The 20,545-nt window shown below is 49.0% G+C and overlaps 1 protein-coding gene across 1 annotated transcript in view; it reads right to left on the bottom strand.

The window, feature by feature from the left end:
- The window catches only part of LOC135806034 (uncharacterized), a 145,147-nt gene that overhangs the window by 59,067 nt on the left and 65,535 nt on the right, over nucleotides 1-20,545 (bottom strand). Inside the window, exons 18-21 of the mRNA XM_065320169.1 lie at nucleotides 13,453-13,502; nucleotides 9,754-9,873; nucleotides 8,503-8,553; nucleotides 3,300-3,336 (exon numbers count right to left, since the gene is read on the bottom strand). Coding sequence (XP_065176241.1) covers nucleotides 3,300-3,336; nucleotides 8,503-8,553; nucleotides 9,754-9,873; nucleotides 13,453-13,502 — 258 coding nt within the window. The remainder of the gene's footprint in view (nucleotides 1-3,299; nucleotides 3,337-8,502; nucleotides 8,554-9,753; nucleotides 9,874-13,452; nucleotides 13,503-20,545) is intronic.

Genomic DNA, 20,545 nt, shown 5'->3' with positions numbered 1-20,545 from the left:
GACAACGAAGCAATCTGCTACATCTGGCGCTCTGGCACGTCCCCAAATAGAGCGGTCATGAACTTGGTCAGGGCCGGCATATTGAAAGCCGCCCAGCATAACATTGTCCTCCTGCTTCGCCACATCGCCGGACACTGCAATGATCTTGCTGATTCTCTCTCCCGTCTGCAGGTACGGCGCTTCCGGACCCTCAACCCAACTGCCGACGCAGCGCCTACACCACCAGCGCAGTCCACCCTCCATCAGTTGATGACGCAGCCATGGAGCTCATCCGTCACGGCCTGGCAGACAGCTCCAGCGCGACGTACGCTTCAGCGCAGCGTTCCTACGAACGCTTTGCTGCCCTACGGCAGGTCGCGCCGTACCCGGTGACGGAGCCCAGCCTGATTAACTTTCTGAATTGGAAATTCTCGTCCGGCTCGTCTGGCTCGTCTCTGAAACTCTACACCCAGGCGCTGAGACATCAGCACGTCCTGCAGGGCCTCTGCCTGGATGTTTTCGCCTCACCGCGTGTCCGGCTGCTCCAGCAGGGGGCGCTCAGATCCCAGACGGCAGTCCGGAAAGTGCTAACGGCCGCAACTTTGGACGATCTGGCTGGCGTACAGCACTACCTGCAGTCCACTGTGCCTAGCCCGCACAACCGCGCCATGCTCTGGAGCGCCGTGACTCTGGCCTTCCACGGGCTGCTCAGAGTCAGCGAGTACACCTTCACGGCACGGGGCGCCGGCCTTGAGTACAGCGATGCGACCATGTACCCAGACCGCGTGGAGCTGCGCCTGCGCGTGACAAAGACGAGCCAATACGGCAGCGGCCAGGACATCAGCGTCAGGAGGACAGGCTCGCCGACATGCCCGCACACGGCAGCCACCAGCTACCTAGCAGTCCGTGGCTCGGCACCTGGCCCGCTCTATCGCTATGATGACGGCACGCCCCTGAAGCCGCATAACATCAACAGGCTACTACAAACAGCCTTGCCTAACAAAGACGTGCGCAGCCACAGCCTCAGACGAGGCGCTGCAACGCTGGCAGGCAAAGCTGGCGTGCCCGAGTATGTGCTGAAGACCGCCGGCAGGTGGCAAAGCTCTGCCTACCTCCGCTATGTCCGCACCCCTGTCGCAGACAGAGCATTGCCAGCGGCGTTGTTCTAGTCTCTGCCCGTTATGCTAATGGGTAGCCGCATTGGACGGCCCTAGCGACAGCTGTAGTGTACATATGATATACATATTATACTATAACTATGGTAATGCTACTATAACTATAGTAATGCCGATAATTCCTGTTTGGGTCATGTTGTATTTTTGGGAGAACGGTAGGGATCGTGGGTCAGGCCGGCATTGAGCCAAGTGCGCCTACATGTGCTCACAAGTGCATCCCTACCGTATGCTCACGTATTGACACGCCTAAGAACGGTAGGGATCGTGGGTCAGGCCGGCATTGAGCCAAGTGCGCCTACATGTGCTCACAAGTGCATCCCTACCGTACGCTCGTGTATTGACACGCCGGGCAATTGTTGCCCCCATTAGCCCTGGCATTGGCCAGTCTAACGCACATTGGTGCTTGCGATACTACGGCATTGGACCATAGTATTGCATACTGTATGCGGCAATTGTTGCCTATGCCCTGATAATACAACGCGTAATAGCTCCCAAACAGGTCGGCTTGTTGTGTGGTTGTTAATTTTATTTTATTCGTGTTCGATATTGAATTTTTATTTTTTATTTTTTACAATATTGTTTTTATTCCATTTCTCCTTTTTCATTCGTGTTGGGTTTAACTATTCACTGTACTGATACATGGTGATGATTGTGCTTTGCTTTGCCCGTAAAAGAGGCCTTCCACACTTTTTCAAAAAAAAAATCATCATCATCATCATCGAAACAGCCTTTTGCTATTTATATCCGCGCACTAGATTTGTTTGACTTTGACCTTCGCCACTTCCTCGTGCAGTGCAACTGCCAGAATGGTAGCTGTAGGGGTTTTCACTCGACGTTCCCACGATAGCCTCAAATGAGGCGAACAGGTAGACCACCACGTACCTAAACAAATTACTTATCATCGCCGTGTTCCGCGTACTTGCACTGATGGCAGTCTGTGTCATACAGTCAGATCATGCGCGCTCATCCCTGTTGCACGAATCGATGGGCCACAAGTGCACTGTCAATGGAGACGAGACGGAGCTTTCGCATAGGCTTGATGTAACGATGATGCCTCGCAGCTTCGAGAACTCCGCACCATCCACACACTATCTTCAGAATAATTCACTCGTTCGTTTCCGTTTTCCAGCCAGTTTCTCGCGTGAGTGGTTGTTTATTTTGATCAGCTTCTCGGCGATCTCTTTCGTGATCTTGATTAGTCCGCCGGCACATCACATACGACTGCGAGAAACATCAGTAAACTGGATGACGCGATGCCTATGCTGCTGAACGAGTTTCTGGATGATGCGTTTGCAAAAATTCTGCCGAGGAAACCGCGACTGCAGCGATTCCAATATGCCAGGAGGGAGTCGAGAACGATCGCCCAGGAGTTTCTGGTACTCCGTGACATATCCCCATCGCATTGGGGTCTTGATATTAGCACCAGGCCTTCTCAGCGTTGCGCATGAAGTCCTCTGACGACAAGAATTGAACGCGAAATGCTCGAGTCGCCTAGGAGTTTGAGGTGCTGCCTCCTTTCGAATTCGAGCCAGTCCTTCTTCAATATCACAAATCGACAACTGAAGGCCACTGCTAGGTAGCTGGGAAGTTTATTCCGTCCTGAGATTCTTTAAATTTGTTCGGTAGGCTTCGGAAACGAAGCGCACATTTTTAATAAGTCGGACCAAGTATAGTATAAGGGGAGAGAGATGCTGTTGGCTTGTGAGAGTGCTCAACTCGAGAAGTGAGGAGCTTGGAATACGAGTTCACAATGGCAGGACACATTGGGTTGTAGCATGTAACTCTGAGTCTCATGGCAATTGAACAATTGAACCAATCATTACACAACAGGACTACTGTAAACCGGGAAACTTAAGCGTTTTAAAAAACGCCCCTGTTAACGAGGGGAAATTTTAGCGATTTGGTCTTTTCAGGTGGTACAAGTACATGTACTTCCGTTCAAATTCTTCAGTTTGCCGCGATTCTAATTCGCGTTTTGGCGGTGATCGCGAAACTCGCGAAAATTATCCGCTCGCGAAAGTTTCCCGGTTTACAGTATTCAAGATGGTCTCTTAAAAGAGCCTCAAGTGTGTCCTTTTTCTGAGTATTATCGCATTCTTATCTCCAAGGAAACTGTTCATCATGTCCGGATATATAGACACTTACTCAGCGCAACAGTAATGTCCAGAATCATCATGACCACCTGTCAACAAAATTATCAGACACAATAGCAACAGCAGGGATTTGAGTAACAGCAAGAGGTGTGGACCCCCGTGCGTGTGTGCGCGCGCGAGTGTGTGTGTGTGTGTGTGTGTGTGTGTGTGTGTGTGTGTGTGTGAGAGTGTGTGAGCGCACGCGTGCGTATGTGAATGTGTGCGCATGTTTTTGGGCACGCATGTGCGAGTGAGTCTATGCGTGCGAGGAAATTTAGAAAATTCAAGCAAGAAAAAATTCAAGCATGTCTGAAGTTTTCCAATCGGACAGGAACACACTATGACAGTCACACTACAGTTCTACCGTGACACTATACATGTAGGTTTACTGTGGTCTAAAGCCCAATTCAATCGACACTGAAAGAAGAACTCTACACACACACACACACACACACACACACACACACACACACACACACACACACACACACACACACACACACACACACACACACACACACACACACACCACACACACACACACACACACCACACACACACACACACACACTCCTTCCTTCCTTCCTTCGCCCACTGCCACGATTGGCTACGTGTCCCCAAACGGGGCGACTTGGAGGAGTGCTGTCTCCGGGACGCGGCATGAGGCCCTGCGAGTCCGGCGGGACGTGAACGGCTGTTTCACTGTTTGTTTTTTGCCTTTGCGGAGCGACGGGAGGTGCAACTATGTCTAGCGATGTCTTGAGGACGGCTGAAACGGCGTGTGCAGACCATACACAGGAGTGGTTTCACGGCAGGTTGTACACGAGAGCACACCACACTGTAGACTCCATCCTGACACCTGGTTCTCCACTCAGACCTATCATCTGCTGTTTCAAGCCACTCATTCATGCCAATGGACACCGCCGTCAGGTCATGTTTGATTGGGTCTTTCCACCTCTTCCGGGGGCCATGTGGAGGTCGTTTAGACGGCAAGGCACCAAAGAGCAATTGGCGGGGAATACGGTCATCCATGCGAGCCAGGTGGCCCAGCCATTGGAGACGACGGCGCCGGACCTTGTCAGAGACCTGCTCCATGTCACCCCACCACTGCCGTACCTGAAGGGTAGTCACGTGCTCGTCCATCTGGCGCGCCCGACTGATGCCCAGGACCATGCGTATAGATCGCAGGTGAAACGACTCCAGACGCTGGAGATCCCGTTGCCTCGGTGTCCAGTTCTCAGCACCATAGAGAAGTACTGCCAACACAGTGACTCCGTACACAACACGCTTGAGACCGATAGGAAACTCCGAGTTCGCAAACACAGCTTTCTTCAATGCGCCAAATGCACCCGAAGCTGCGGCGATCCTGCGAGAGACATCAAAGCTACTCCTAGCATCAGGAGTGATCTGGCAGCCAAGATAGCGAAAGCTGTCCACGCATTCGACGGTTCCACCCAAAGGCAACATATCCGACGCCACCACACCAACGCCCATAGGCATGAACTTAGTTTTGCCCAGATTGACTGACAGGCCAAAAGATGCTGCAACCTGTCGAAACGTGGCCAAGGCCCTTTCAGCACCGCCGTAGGTTTTGGCGAACAGTGACGAATCGTCCGCAAACTGACACTCCGTGATAGTCACCCTGCGACACTCTCTGAGACGCGTATTGAACAAGCAGTCTCTGCGAAACTGCGACACCTGGATACCGATATCCTCGTCATTGGCGATGGTAGCATGCCACTTTTCCACAACCGCACCCATGAATAAGTTGAACAGGATCGGGGCCATAGTGCATCCCTGACGTAGGCCATTTCCCACCGGGAAAGGGTCGAGCAGATCTGCGCCGAGACGAATGGATGCAGACATGCCTTCATGGAACGACCGAATGATGGAGATCAGCTTATCCGGCACGCCGAGCCTGGAGAGAACCCTCCACATGGCTGCTCTAGGTACTGAATCGTATGCTTTGCGCAAGTCAATGAACACCGCAAAGCCCTTTGATGAATGCTCATGCAATTTCTCGGCAACCTGGCGTACTGAGAACACCATGTCTGAGCATCCCCTACCACGGCGAAAACCACACTGGGAGTCAGGCAGGTATTCCTCTCCAACCAGCTGCAGGCGATCCGCTATTATTCTTGCCACCAGCTTGCCGACCACGTCTAGAAGCGCGATGCCTCGCCAGTTACCACAGTCACTAAGATCACCTTTCTTGGGAATTGGGATTAAGATGGCGTCTGCCCAATCCTGAGGAACCCTTTCCGTCCGCCAAACTTCAGCCAACAACATCTCCAACCTAGGCACCAGTTCAGAGCCGCACTTGAGCATCTCCGCTGTTATCTCTGATCGGCCACATGCTTTGCCATTTTGAAGAGCTCGCATAGCACGGTGTATCTCGCTGCAGGCTGGGGCGTTCTCAAGGTCAAGCCGAATCGGTAGCTGCCCAATGGAATCAATGGCATCTGGGACAAAATCACTGATCACGTTTAGGACACCGTCAAAATGCTCCCGCCATCGCGTACCTGTTGCCTCTGGTGTCTCGCACACAACACCCTGCGCATTCTTCATAGCAGCTGTCTTGCGGGGCTGCAATCCATCAAGTGCAGTCTGGATGCTCTTGATGCACTCCCAGCCTCCCTTAGATGTTAAACTAAAGCGTTCGCAGTCCCGAGCCTGCTTTCTCAGCCAGTCCTGCTTTGCTTGACGAACGATACGGCGAGCTGAACTTCGGGCCTTCTTATACAGCTTCTGATCACTTGCCCTGTTGGTCGACATCCAGGCTCGGTAGCAATCGTCTCGCTCACGGAGGGCAGCCTCAATCTTCGGTCGATTGTCCAGGAACCAGTCTGGTTGTTTGCGCCGCTCTCTGCCAAGGCATTTCTGAGCGACGTCTGCCACCGTAGTTTTCAACGCAGCCCAGCATCCGTCCACAGATAGCTCATCTGGCCAGTTCTGAACCAAGGCAGCATCAAGACTAGTGGAATATTTTGCTCGCACTTCATCATTGGAGGGAGCCGTTAGGACTGCGGAAGCGATGGGTTTGTTGGCTGGTTTACTTTGCCTGCGGAAACTGGGCACCGCCGCCAAGCGGTATCTCATGGCAAGGAACTTATGGTCGGTGTCACACTCCGCAGAGCGGAGAACTTGACAATCCAGACATTGACGCTGACATGACTCTGGAATAATGCAGTAGTCGATACAATGAGGCTGCCCATACCTGGGATGGTGCCACGTGTGCTTGTGGATGTCCTTCTTCTTGAACCAGGTGTTGCAGATGAGCGCACTGTTTCTGGCCAGGAAGTTTAGTAAATCCTCTCCAGCAGAATTCATGACGCCATGTCCATGTGTACCCCTTACGCGGCTCCACTCGTCTCCAGCAGTACCAACACCAACACGAGCATTGAAATCGCCGAGTATGACATACTGGTCACTCCTGGGTACACTATCAAGGAAGGACTGCAAACTTTCATAGAACGCAGCTTTCTCCTCACGTGATCTACTGAATGTTGGTGCATACGCAACAGCGATATGAATGCAAGATACTGAACGATTACGACCACATTCGAACTTTACCTTCGCGGAGACAAGTCGCGAGCTGTGTCCTTTCCATTCCGAACCGCCGCTGACAAAGGCGTCTTTGCACTTTCCGCGCAGCACTATCGCCACACCTTCACCACGACGTCCAGAGTCATCCGCCGTTGGAGTAGGGCGTCCACTCGCCAACACGAGAGAGTCGCCAACGCTGTACTGAGCCGTGCCGAACCAAAGGGTCTCCTGCAGACCTGCGATGTCCACTCCGAAACGTCCAAGCTGCCGACAAACCAGGTCAATTTTCTTCTCCTCCCGCAACAAATGTTTTGATTTTTTTTGAAATTTTGAAGCCGTATTCACGTCGCCGTCGGACTCAACAAGAGTCCTCACATTCCAGGTTCCCAGAGACAGCACGAACCTCCGAGCGGCTGGTGCATGCTGCAAGCTAAGCTCTGAGCGGGGGTTTGCAACTCCTCCGCGCTCAGGCGGACGAGGGTCAGCGCGAGTGGTCATATCCGAGGTGACCATGTTGTCGACGCTGAATTGTCCTCGTCCGCGGCAGCAAGATGACGGCTGCCTCGCTCAGCACAGCTACTCTACTTACTGTGAGTCTATAACTCACCTGGGCTGGCCCCAGCCGGAGCTGGAGACCAGCCCGTGGAAGAAAACTTCTAAAAAAACCGGAGCTCAAAAATCTCCTTCCACTCACCTCCAGCACAAACACACACACCCACACAGCTGAGCTGGAGACCAGCCCGTGGAAGAAAACTTCTAAAAAAACCGGAGCTCAAAAATCTCCTTCCACTCACCTCCAGCACAAACACACACACACACCCACACACACACACACACACACACACACACACACACACACACACACACACACACACACCACACACCACACACACACACACACACACACACACACACACAAACACACACACACACACACACACACACATACACACACGTGCATGCACATACCCACGCACATGTGCGCGTGCACACACACACTTGTACTTGTACTTGCTCACTGCCAAAACTGGTCACGTGGGTCTCCCCGGGAGAGGGGAGAGAGACTCAAAAGGAATCTTGGAAAGATGACTCAATTGGCCATTGAACCACCCAACGGCCGACACCCCCTGAAATCCCCGAACTAGGGTGGACTTGAAATGATCCCACTTATGGGCTCACCACACCTCAGTAAGTGGGTGAGGACAAGGTGCAGAAAAAGGATTGACGGCATCAGGGTATCCGTCCCAGGATCCAACTGCAGGTACCCCTGCCCCCAGTGAAGGTAATACTTGGTACTAGTGTGAATGGCTAAATCAGAGTGGATCTGATATATGCTTCACTAGCACCATTGATTACACAAGAGTTAATCTAGCCAGAAGCACACACACGCACGCACGCGCGCACACACACACACACACACACACACACACACACACACACACACACACACACACACACACACACACACACACACACACACACACACACACACACACACACACACACACACACACACACACACACACACACACACACACACACACACACACACACACACACACACACACACACAAACAAACAAAGCAAAATCAATGGGCCACTGGTTGGCAGGTGCAACAACATGCTTAGAGCAAGACCCAATGTCAAAGGCACTTGAAGGAACAGCTTACCTTCCTATTCCCACAAAGCTGCATGAACGAATTACCAGCGCCAATTTCCGACTAGAACACAACAAAACACAGGAATATCAGAATTGGACTACACGTAGTACTGGAGCGGCTTTCGACAGGAGCATTCAAAGTGTAGAGCGGCTCTCAAAGGGAAACAAATGAGATATCACAGGCAGGGTTCATGGTGCAAAACGCTTTATTGAATTATTAGTAGATAATGAGAAAAATGGTGATGGACGAAAGAACTATGGTGGAACTAAAGTGATGAATGATACTAAAGGAACGTAGAAAAATGCTGCATTTTCATTGCTCCAATATTATTGGTCATCACCTTTATTTCCACCATAGTTCTTTCTTTGTCCATCGCCATTTCCTGCTTTCCGCCTCCGTCGCTACTGGAAAGATGTGATTTCGGCTGATCTTCGGCACATCGGCATTGCACATCTGGCCAGGTATGAGGTCGCTCAGGATCGGCCAGGTATGAGGTCGCTCAGGATCGGGCTGCTTGGCGGGTGTCTGCCATTGTGCTGGGCCTCAGAAGACCTTCCTGTGACCATTCTCAGCAGTGGGTGAGCTGTATTTCTGCCATCGCTCATTCTGCCGGCCAGGTGACAAGTCATGGCACGAGTGTAGCGCAGAGCGCAATCTTCCTATCCAGGACCAGCTTGGTGATCTGCAGTGTGCTGGTATCACTGTCATGGTGGCAGCGTGCGCGTGCATCATTGTTTGCCCCGGGGGGAGTCACTGGAAGTGCACGCACGCCCAGCATAATCTGTTCCGCCCCCACACGCCCACGCCCACGCCCAGCGTCTCCTTGGCGTTTTAAAACATGCAGCCGGCAATTTAAGTCAGCGGCTTTTAATAAGTCAGTGGTTTTCAGACGTCACAAGTGCGACTGTGACTACCGTGCAACCAAGTCTGACATAGCTTCATATGGCGTCCGCTGTTCTCGCAGAGCCGTCAGTTCCGTCGACAGAGTGACTTGAGTCGCCATCTCCGTTTCTGCTCCTGACAAGGACCCTGGCTCCTTTCGGAGTGATGTGGCCCTTGCGGCAACCAAGCTACAGTACAGTGTGTGTGTGTGTGTGTGTGTGTGTGTGTGTGTGTGTGTGTGTGTGTGTGTGTGTGTGTGTGCGTGCGTGCGTGCATACGTGTGTGTGTGTGTGTGTGTGGTGTAGATGTGTGTGCATGTGTGAACCCACAGAAATCCTCAAGTGCGAAGCATGCATGCAAGAAGGCTTTAAAACTCACGGCCATGAACTCCGGCAACACAGACTTCATTATGCAGTGTGCTGCCATGCAACAACTGCTGTCAGACTCTTCTGCCGCCTTCTCTATGTCCTTAAGTATGAGCTTGAGCAAAGCAAGTAGCTGCAAAGGAAAACAGAGATATCATCACCAAATACAATTATGTGAAATTACGTTATGTACTAGGATGTAGATGTACTCGTGACATCATCACATCATTATAAAACATTTATAAAGTTCACGGTTCACGTAGAGACTTGGTTACAAAGAGTTTTCCGCATCCGTAGTAACGCCACCACCCTCAAGGTTCAAGGTGCAGATGCAGCTCCTAAAGCAGTGGGAGGTGAGCAGTGGCGTGTCCAGGATTTGACTGAGGGGTCGTGGCCGGGGGGAGATGACATGGTGCACATGACTGTAATGATGTATGTCACGCAGCTAGCTATCCAACGTTACAAAATTATTACTTCCTCCTCGTCATTAAAATTGTCGCTTCCCAGGGCGATTTTTCGAATTTATTTCGTCCACTGGAAGGGCAAAGAAATCAGCTAGAAATTGAGGCAGAGCATTGTCGACGGACCAAGCTTTAGTTTGTGGCCTCCCGCTTCGCTGCACTTGCAGCTAAGGTCGACGACGTCTTGATCAGAGTTTGAGGCAGACCCTTCAGCACTCAACAATTCGCTGAACAAGACGTTCAAAATTCTGGTCAAGAAACTTGGTTTTCAAGCGATCCATGCCTCCAGGTGGCAGGCGATGAAGGCAAACTATCACTTTTCAAGTACACTGTAACGGCCTTCCAGTGGGGTAGGGTAAGCAGTTCCGCACCTTCTTTTCTTGGCAAGCGCTTCGCTGATTTCGTTGGTATTTTCAGACCTGCTACCTTCGCAACAACATGCGCCATACGTAGCGCATTTTAGGAATTTGAGAACACTTTGTTCTTGCCTTCGTCAATTTCAGCATTTCGCATTCAGGAAAGATACCAGGATTCTTATACCCGAGCTTGCAGTCGTGATAAATGCCCACGCGAACGATGTGGGACGGCACGAACTCCAGAAAAATGATATGCGCTCTGGGCGGAAAAGTGCGGAGAGCGATGAATTTGCTTGGTGCGGAAGAGAGCTCCGACAAAGTCCGAGACCACCACGGCTTCAGTAACAAGTGGACATTGCGCAGGAAGGGTCGCTCCAATGTTCAAACACAGAAAACAGCGATTCCGACAGTCGGACTAAGACGAGCCAAGTCACAAACATTGCGATGTGCGAAGCGACAATTTTAATGACGCGGAGGAAGTACATGACAGGTATTTCTTCCAGACCTACACTAGGCTACAGTCAGACTACAGTTTAAGTTATCTCATGCTCAGTTACCATGGTTACTACATTGTACAATCATCAGTCATGTTACTTGTACAGTATATCCTTGCCCAATATTTTTGGTGCATATCATGCTGTTCTTCATCACTGTGTTTTGGCTGCTCACTGACGACAGGCATTGGAACTTCCACATCTGGTGGAATGTCAGTCCGCTCCGAACTGGACTTCCAACGACTTGATCACTCCCACTGTTTCCTGTTGGAACAGGAATTGCGCCGTCGCAAGTACGCTTTGTAAAAATCCATCCAGGCTCTGCTGGCCAGAGCTTGGCTTCTTTTTTATCTTTGTTCGTTGGCCCATGGATGTCACTGAGACTTCGCAGAAAAGTTTCCAAGTCAACCAATTCACGGTTCGAATCCCGAGGGGATCATCCTCAAAACATCGTTGTGGAACGTTGAGGAAAGAGGTGCTCGACGATCACAGGCTTTGTTTTTGTCCCGCTTGGACAGCGCTGTGTTCAGCACATCACTGCACGCCTTTCTCAAGACGCATCGAGCACGTCCCGGAATATGTACCCAAGTGTAGAGCTCGTACAGAGTCGTTTGTTTCTTTCGCAGTGCAATCAACGCCGCTCACACACCGACGGTCCGTGCAACCGCGTTTGGACGCTGCTTCCCACCGTGTAGAGTCTACCGCCCGTGCAAACAGCAGCCTGATGTTTTTCCAAACCCAGGTTGAAATTTTTGAGAGGTAGGGGGCTATGCCAAAGACGTGACATAGAACTGGCTGGCGCAGCGGCCAGGGTCCTCATCACTTTCGTGAGTTTCTTCCCTATGAGGCTATGTGTGTGTGTGTGTGTTTGTGTGTGTGTGTGTGTGTGTGTGTGTGTGTGTGTGTGTGTGTGTGTGTGTGTGCGCGTGTGTGTGCATGTGCATGTGCATGCGTGTTGTGCGACCATCATCAGTCATCATACATCAGTAACATGACTGATCATGTGACCGATGACGCGAGTCGTGAGCAACAAAATAGTTGTAGGTGACGTATCAGCAGCAGCAGTAATGCAGTGGGCGGAGGGCCCCATGACACGAGCATAGCCAGGGTCCCGAGCTGGCTCTCTTGTCTTGGGATGTATTCATAACCCTTAACCCTTTATTACCTGATTGCTAGCACAGCATGCAACATAATTTCAAATGTCAGTACAATTTTCAACTTCACCAGGTCATAACTTCGGTCTCCTTCGCTTGATTTTCACAATCTAGGGCTCGTTGGAAAGCTCTTGGTGAGAGCAACGCCAGGGTACCAAGCTCCAGTATCTAGCCGCCACAAATCAGGCGCGATAACACAGCAAAGTCGTCTCCAAGCCTGATATGCAAGCAAATTCATCCCATCGACGCCATTCCACTCTCCTTCATCGCAGTACGCTCAAATTTGTTTGAGACGATTCAAACTTCTGCCGACTACGTCATTATCATGTGCTCAATCCCTCGAGCACACGAAAAGGGATTTTACCCCAAAATGGGAAAGTGATCGATCAAAAATTTGAATTTGCCCAGGTAAGAATATCGCGCGCGATATCTCTGGCGTCCGACATTGTTAACTCTTCGGCTATTGTTGCATTGGACAGCTTGGAGTTTCCGCTACCAGGCAGACCCTTCTATTGTTGAATTTGGACAAGAAACGATGGAGTTCCGAAGATATTACCGGCCTGCAGACTTTCGATCATATAATATTATGATCGAAAGTCTGCAGGCCGGTAATAAAGGGTTAAATAATTGGTATTGTGCGAAACCATGATTCACGACGGTGCAACCCTGTTCTATTTCCCGTTGTAGTTTGTACAATAGAGGAGGTTCAGGCTGAACAAAAGCAGTGTCTGCTCCAGCGCCGGGTGAGCCGGGTAATCCACCCGGTTGGGCGGCGCTTGGACCCGGTTGAAAATATAGTACCGGGTCACCTGTGACCCGGTTGGTACTTTACACTTTCGAACTTTGAAAGAACTGACCACATGGCTTGTATGTGTCAGATACTTCTTCTTCTTTCGTACTTTTCTAATTCCTGTCCCGAGTGTCCTCTCTTTTCTAAATGCGGCTTATCCATTCGCCTTTATATCATTGGGCCTAGTTCCCGTTTATTGTCCGAATTAAAATAAACCAACCAACCGGTTTAAGCATGTGACTCGGCTGGTGAGACAGGGCCAGGTACATGTGTACCCGGCTCCGACCCGGTTGAAATGGTTGCACCAGGTACACGTGTACCCGGCTGTCCTACAATCCTAGAGCAGACACCGAAAAGTACAGCACTTCAAAACATACTCAAACATAAAAATTCCCCAGTAGTGCATATTTCAAGGAGGCGTTCCCAACATGCTTCATCACAACAAACCAGCGCGTACCTGCGAAACCTTTTCTTTCCGCGCTTCATTAAACTTCTTCACATTCCAGTCTGAGCAGCAAAAAGGACACAATATCCAAATAAGATAAACAATTTTAGCTGTCTTTACTCCATAACTAGTTACTTTCTTGAGAATCAAACAAGTCATCCTTCCCTCACATTACAGTCTAGTGTACAGCTGTGCTCAATATAGGTATGTGTGCGGGCAGGATGCGTAGTCCAATATCACCAAGAGTCCATTACCCCCCCCCCCCCCCCTCCCCCCTCCAAGAGTTTGCAACTCCCGGGTAATCCCAGGATAGAAGCTCGCTCGGCGGAACTCCCTAACTGCATCATTTTTCGGTGCAGTGTGATAAGTCATGCCGATGAATCCTGCAAAAAAACTGCAGTCAAACCGGACAGCTTCCTCAGCATCAACTGCCTAAACTGTGATTTTAATGCGAGTCCTGAAGAAGCAAATGCTGATGATTGTGAGTATCTTATCGCTTCCTTGACTCTTCATCGCCTTCCATCGCAAGTACAGTCAGCCAGTTCTCTTCAAAAATTAATTATCCCTCTGGCCTACGACAGTGCCACGAACTTAGACATGTTTCTGGCGATTTACTCGAAGAAAAATTCAATTGCATCATGAAACTGAGAATGCTTCGTGAGAGCATTTCTCGCTAGTTACGTGTATATCAGAGTGTTTACAAAGTGTCTGAGGTCCCTGCTATCAGATTGTTTATCAAACAATCCTCAGCAGCAATATTCTTTGCTGTGCCAGTTGATACAGGGTACAGTGTCCTAAATTCTTCCTGCCATGTCCACTTCGAGACTCTTGAAGAAAGCGTCTAGATGCTCCTGTTTTCGAGAGTGCCGATTTGTCTGACATTTCTTCAAAAAAGCCTCAAAGCTTCATGTGATCACGAGAAGCGCAGGGATTCGTTGACGATCACCAGCAATGGTCCATGTGTGTTTGTGTGTGTGTGTGTGTGTGTGTGTGTGTGTGCGCGTGTGTGCGTGTGTGTGTGTGTGCGTGTGTGCGTGTGTGTGTGTGTATGTGTGCGTGCGCGCGCGTGCGCGTGTGTGTGTGTGTGTGTGTGTGTGTGTGTGTGTGTGTGTGTGTGTGTGTGTGTGTGTGTGTGTGTGTGTGTGCGTGTGTGTGTGTGTGTGTGTGTGTGTGTGTGTGTGTGTGTGTGTGTGTGTGTGTGTGTGTGTGTGTGTGTGTTCACTATTCAGCACATAAAAGTATTTGTGTGCATGCATGCCATGGCATGCTCGCAGTAGAAGGAAAAGAGAACTGCCTGCAGGGCCAACAGCTGGTCCACGAATCAGAAAAAAACCTCGGCATCAATGATAGTTTGCCTGCCGTCCTACCGGTAGGACCCAAGAAATCGCGCAACAAAAGTGCTTTTGGTTGAGAATTTTTTCGAAACAATTGTTGAGATGAGGTCTTTGTAGGGCAAAGTAATGGGGCAAAGTAATGGCGCAAAATGCAAGACTATGTCCAGTGCATTGCATACATGCAATTTTATTAATTGTCAAAATGGCCGGACATGTTCCTGTCGGAGCGCTAGCAACTCTGTCCAAAGTGAATTTTGACCATGACACATCGATCGTGGTGAGGACGTAATGTTTTTCTTAGCCTTCCATGGCAAAATTCCATCCTCCGTTTCCATGGTTACCATGGACTGCTTCCATGGAATATCGTAATATGCCTTGTCCGATCACGTCTAAAATTTGTGGACTCCTTCATTAGCCCCTTAGTGTCGTGACATTCACATGCACGAGTTTAGTGTGTAGAACTCGGTACGCACTGAGCTCTGTAACTTTCTCTTGTCTCCATATACTGCATGCATTCACTTTACGCGCTTATCAGTTTGACCCTGAGTTCATGTCTGCTATCCTGTGTCTCCTCAATTTCTGTTTGTTTCCACGTGGTACACGGTTACGGTGTAGCGCTGCACATGTTCCGTCAGTTTGAACTTCAGCATAAATCGCAACTACTTGTACTTTAGTCATGCTCACACTTCCTTTTTGGTTGCATAGGTCACGTACCCCGCGTGCGGTTCCCCTGCGCTCTACTGCGCAGTACGGTAGTCTTCCACTTTTCTTTTCCCGTATCCTTTTCTGGATGGCTGGCTCCTTTTGCTGTTTTGTCCTTTGGAGAAAAGGGCTTGCTTTTCCCTTGGTAGTTGGAAGTCAGTGGCTGTATTAGGACTCCCTTCAACTATGTATTAGAAGTAAACACCACGTAGAAATTATCACAATTGTCTCTTGTGTACTGTAAAAGCAGAAATCTTCGGTCGTGTAATATTTTCGGTATTCTCCAAAATCGGCGGTTCGGCGGAGGGAAATTTTCGGTAAAACCCGTTGTCCAGGTAAGTGTACTAGTACTATACCGACATTTTCGGCGTGTTTCATTTTCGGTAAAAACTTTGGCACCGAAGTTACCGAAAATAAAACACCACCGAAATTTTCTGCTTTTACAGTATTATATCCATCCGATGATCACAATTGTCTCTTGTGTATTACCGTATTATCTCTATTACAAGCGAAGTCTCTTGTAGAAACCCAGTCTCTAATATAAGCGCACTCCAAGAGGGCTTCGAAGATATACAAGCGCAGTCTCCAATATAAGAGCAGGGCTGATAATGGAGAACTGTACGGATCATGTCCATGCATGTTTGACATCAAAAAGTGTCACATACCCACATGTTGTGGCACAAGTCTGTGAACCCTGAGGCAAAAAGAACAGACTCAGTGTACCAGGAAGTACAAAACTGCATTCCCGATACCTGGTGGGAAGCTTTGTGTGGTGTAAAGAAAAATGATGACATCTATACTTATACCAGTAACAGCTGGTTTAAAAATTATAAGCCCAGTCTCTAGAAGAAGGCCAGTCTCTAGAAGAAGGCCAGTCTCTAGAAGAAGGCCAGTCTCTAGAAGAAGGCCAGTCTCTAGAAGAAGGCCAGTCTCTAGAAGAAGGCCAGTCTCTAGAAGAAGGCCAGTCTCTAATATAAGCCCAGGGTCCGGACTGCTTGAAAATATATAAGCCCAGGGCTTATAATGGAGATATTACGGTATATCTGTCCGATGTCACCAAATCGTCACACTTAGCAACAGTTTAGGGTAAGGATTTAGGTCAATGTTACAGTCCATTCAGAAAAAGATGGACTTCTAGCTTTTGGCCATAAATGGGTCAAACGTTTGAGTTTTTTTAAGAATTTGTTCTGCAATCCCCTATGGAATCCTGTTCCAATTACAGTAGGTATCGGTTATAGCGTGGGTGTTTGAAAAACGACTTTCTATTCTTATTTCCGATATTTCGGTCAAACGTTTGAATTTTTTTAGAATTTGTTCTGCAATCCCCTATGGAATCCTGTTCCAATTACAGTAGGTATCGGTTATAGCGTGGGTGTTTGAAAAACGACTTTCTATTCTTATTTCCGATATTTCTTACACACGATAAATCAAGTGTGGCATATCATATGCCTGTGCGCATGGGCAGGAAGATCATCGTACATGCAACGCAGTACTTTTGTGCATGTGGCTGGTCATAGTCCCATAGGCTTACCATGTGGCTAGGCAACATGAGTTACATGACCACAACAGTTGAATCTGCAGCACTACGACGCAACGAGAGTCAGATCAGAACGGAATTGGACAGATGTTATTACTACAGGCGCTACACTTTGTACTAATCTGGCATGTTTCGCGACACAAAGTCCATTCTTAGGACCGATATATTCTACTATGGGATAAAATTGCAAGAATAAATGTGCACTTGAAATCCATGTTATGATTATGAAAACATGAGCGTTCATTCTTGTAGGCAGTATATTCTTTTACACGACCACGCTATAACCAATACGCACTGTATGTTTCTGAAGTCTATTTCTCCAAAAGCAAGCCGTGGCAAGAATAGGATTTCGGCCACGGGTTTTGCCCCAAGAGCAGTGAATTGGGAAAAACCATCAAAATCCAGGCCGTTCGAGCCTGCCTGCAACAGTGCATCGTGCCGCTTCGTGCGGTTCGAACCCCAGTTCAGGTACTGTAAATCATCAAATTTTTGCCAGTGAAAAACTTTCGCAGATCTCCAAAAAACACTTTTCGCCGCCACTAAACTTTCGCTGTGGGCGTGCAAGAGTCCGAAAAAGTGATCGATGTTTCGTGTGCGCATGTACTAGTGGTATAGTGGTACAAAGGTCCGCGTACTGCAGTTCGTAGACCCCTGTCTACTGTACGCATTTTTTTACAGAGAATCCGGCGGCATAAGAGCGACTCAAACTGACATTTGGTTCTGGTGACAAATTTCGGCCGGCGATTAATTTTGGCCGATTGACATCGACCGGCGAAATCAGCGAAATTAAATCACCAAAGAAAATTTGTTGATTTTACAGAACCCTTTTTGGACCCTTTTTCAAATTTCGCAGCACTGCACTGTGTACGACAAAATCTTCAAAAATCGCCAAATACGGGAGCTTGCCAGAGCCAGGGCCCATCTTTTTGTACAGAGGCCTTGCAGCATGTCTGTGTATGATGGTCCTACCTTGACCCTAAACTGTTGCTAAGGGGGCTAATAAAGGAGTCCACAAATTTTAGACGTGATCGTACAAGGCATCTTACGAAGTTCCATGGCAACAGCCCATGGTAACCATTGTCAACATTCACTGTGGACGGAGTTGCTAGCGCTCAGACAGGAGCATGTGCGGCCATTTCGACAATTGATAACATCACAAAATGCAATACCCTGGACATAGTCTTGCATTTTTGCGCCATTAGCATTACTTTGCCTTACAAAGACCTCTTCTCAACAATTTTTCCAAGAAACTGCTCAACCAAAAGCACTTTTGCAGCGCGATTTCTTGGGTCCTACCGGTAGGACGGCATGCAAGCTATCATTAACCCTTTCAGTGCCAGAGCACCTAGTACACGCTTGGCCGGAGCGTGCACTGGCACTACACACAATGTTCACATTGGCCACTAAAAATATCGCCATTTCACTCACGAGTAACGAATTTTCATCTTAGGCTCTCTGGAAAGCTGGGGATCTCCTCTGTCGATCCATGGTGCTCAGTGCTCTGTAGGTGCAGGAGAACGGCCTACAGACACTTCGAAAGCCGCTCCAATGCGCCTTTGTCGTGCTATTCTACACTCAGAGACAATTTCTTTCGATTTGCAGCTCATACTCAACGTACAGCAACGACTCAGCAGAATCAGGCTGTTCTAGCGCTCATTTTGGTGTATGCCGTGCATGGGCTACGCACTGGGGAAATCACCCGCATTCACGTTGTAAACTTTAGCATGACGTGCGTCACAGTCACACGCTTGAAATTTGACCTTCGCCCGTTTCCCGGACTTCAAGTTTTGAGTCTTTTCGATGCTTGCGTATTGCACTTTGCACTATATCGAATGATACATCGTTGGAAAGCTGCGTTCAATAGCTTTCCAATGAGCCGTCATATGTTGAATTTGAAGTAGGGAGACAGAAGTTGTAGCTGTTTGTACAGTAGTCTATACTCATTTCTATATGCTATGTGTGCGTGAGGAGTTATCTCGTCCTTGACCATTCAGGGTGGTTGTTTCAGGACGAGTTAACTCGTCCTTGACCATTCAGGGTGGTTGTTTCAGTTGACCATTCAGGGTGGTTGTTTCAGGACAAGTTATCTCGTCCTTGACCATTCAGGGTGGATGTTTCAGGACGAGTTATCTCGTCCTTGACCATTCAGGGTGGTTGTTTCAGGACGAGTTATCTCGTCCTTGACCATTCAGGGTGGTTGTTTCAGGACGAGTTATCTCGTCCTTGACGATTCAGGGTGGTTGTTTCAGTTGACCATTCAGGGTGGTTGTTTCAGGACGAGTTATTTCGTCCTTGACCATTCAGGGTGGTTGTTTCAGGACGAGTTATCTCGTCCTTGACCATTCAGGGTGGTTGTTTCAGGACGAGTTATCTCGTCCTTGACCATTCAGGGTGGTTGTTTCAGGACGAGTTATCTCGTCCTTGACCATTCAGGGTGGTTGTTTCAGGACGAGTTATCTCGTCCTTGACCATTCAGGGTGGTTGTTTCAGGACGAGTTATCTCGTCCTTGACCATTCAGGGTGGTTGTTTCAGGACGAGTTATCTCGTCCTTGACCATTCAGGGTGGTTGTTTCAGGACGAGTTATCTCGTCCTTGACCATTCAGGGTGGTTGTTTCAGGACGAGTTATCTCGTCCTTGACCATTCAGGGTGGTTGTTTCAGTTGACCATTCAGGGTGGTTGTTTCAGGACGAGTTATCTCGTCCTTGACCATTCAGGGTGGTTGTTTCAGGACGAGTTATCTCGTCCTTGACCATTCAGGGTGGTTGTTTCAGGACGAGTTATCTCGTCCTTGACCATTCAGGGTGGTTGTTTCAGTTGACCATTCAGGGTGGTTGTTTCAGGACGAGTTATCTCGTCCTTGACCATTCAGGGTGGTTGTTTCAGGACGAGTTATCTCGTCCTTGACCATTCAGGGTGGTTGTTTCAGGACGAGTTATCTCGTCCTTGACCATTCAGGGTGGTTGTTTCAGGACGAGTTATCTCGTCCTTGACCATTCAGGGTGGTTGTTTCAGTTGACCATTCAGGGTGGTTGTTTCAGGACGAGTTATCTCGTCCTTGACCATTCAGGGTGGTTGTTTCAGGACGAGTTATCTCGTCCTTGACCATTCAGGGTGGTTGTTTCAGGACGAGTTATCTCGTCCTTGACCATTCAGGGTGGTTGTTTCAGTTGACCATTCAGGGTGGTTGTTTCAGTTGACCATTCAGGGTGGTTGTTTCAGGACGAGTTATCTCGTCCTTGACCATTCAGGGTGGTTGTTTCAGGACGAGTTATCTCGTCCTTGACCATTCAGGGTGGTTGTTTCAGGACGAGTTATCTCGTCCTTGACCATTCAGAGTGGTTGTTTCAGGACGAGTCATCTCGTCCTTGACCATTCAGGGTGGTTGTTTCAGGACGAGTTATCTCGTCCTTGACCATTCAGGGTGGTTGTTTCAGGACGAGTTATCTCGCCCTTGACCATTCAGGGTGGTTGTTTCAGGACGAGTTATCTCGTCCTTGACCATTCAGGGTGGTTGTTTCAGGACGAGTTA

Source organism: Sycon ciliatum, chromosome 1 (genome assembly GCF_964019385.1).
Source record: "Sycon ciliatum chromosome 1, ocSycCili1.1, whole genome shotgun sequence".
NCBI classification, from domain to species: Eukaryota; Metazoa; Porifera; class Calcarea; order Leucosolenida; family Sycettidae; genus Sycon; species Sycon ciliatum.
Note: the sequence above shows the minus strand (reverse complement) of the source record. Positions and strands in the feature narration are given on the sequence as shown.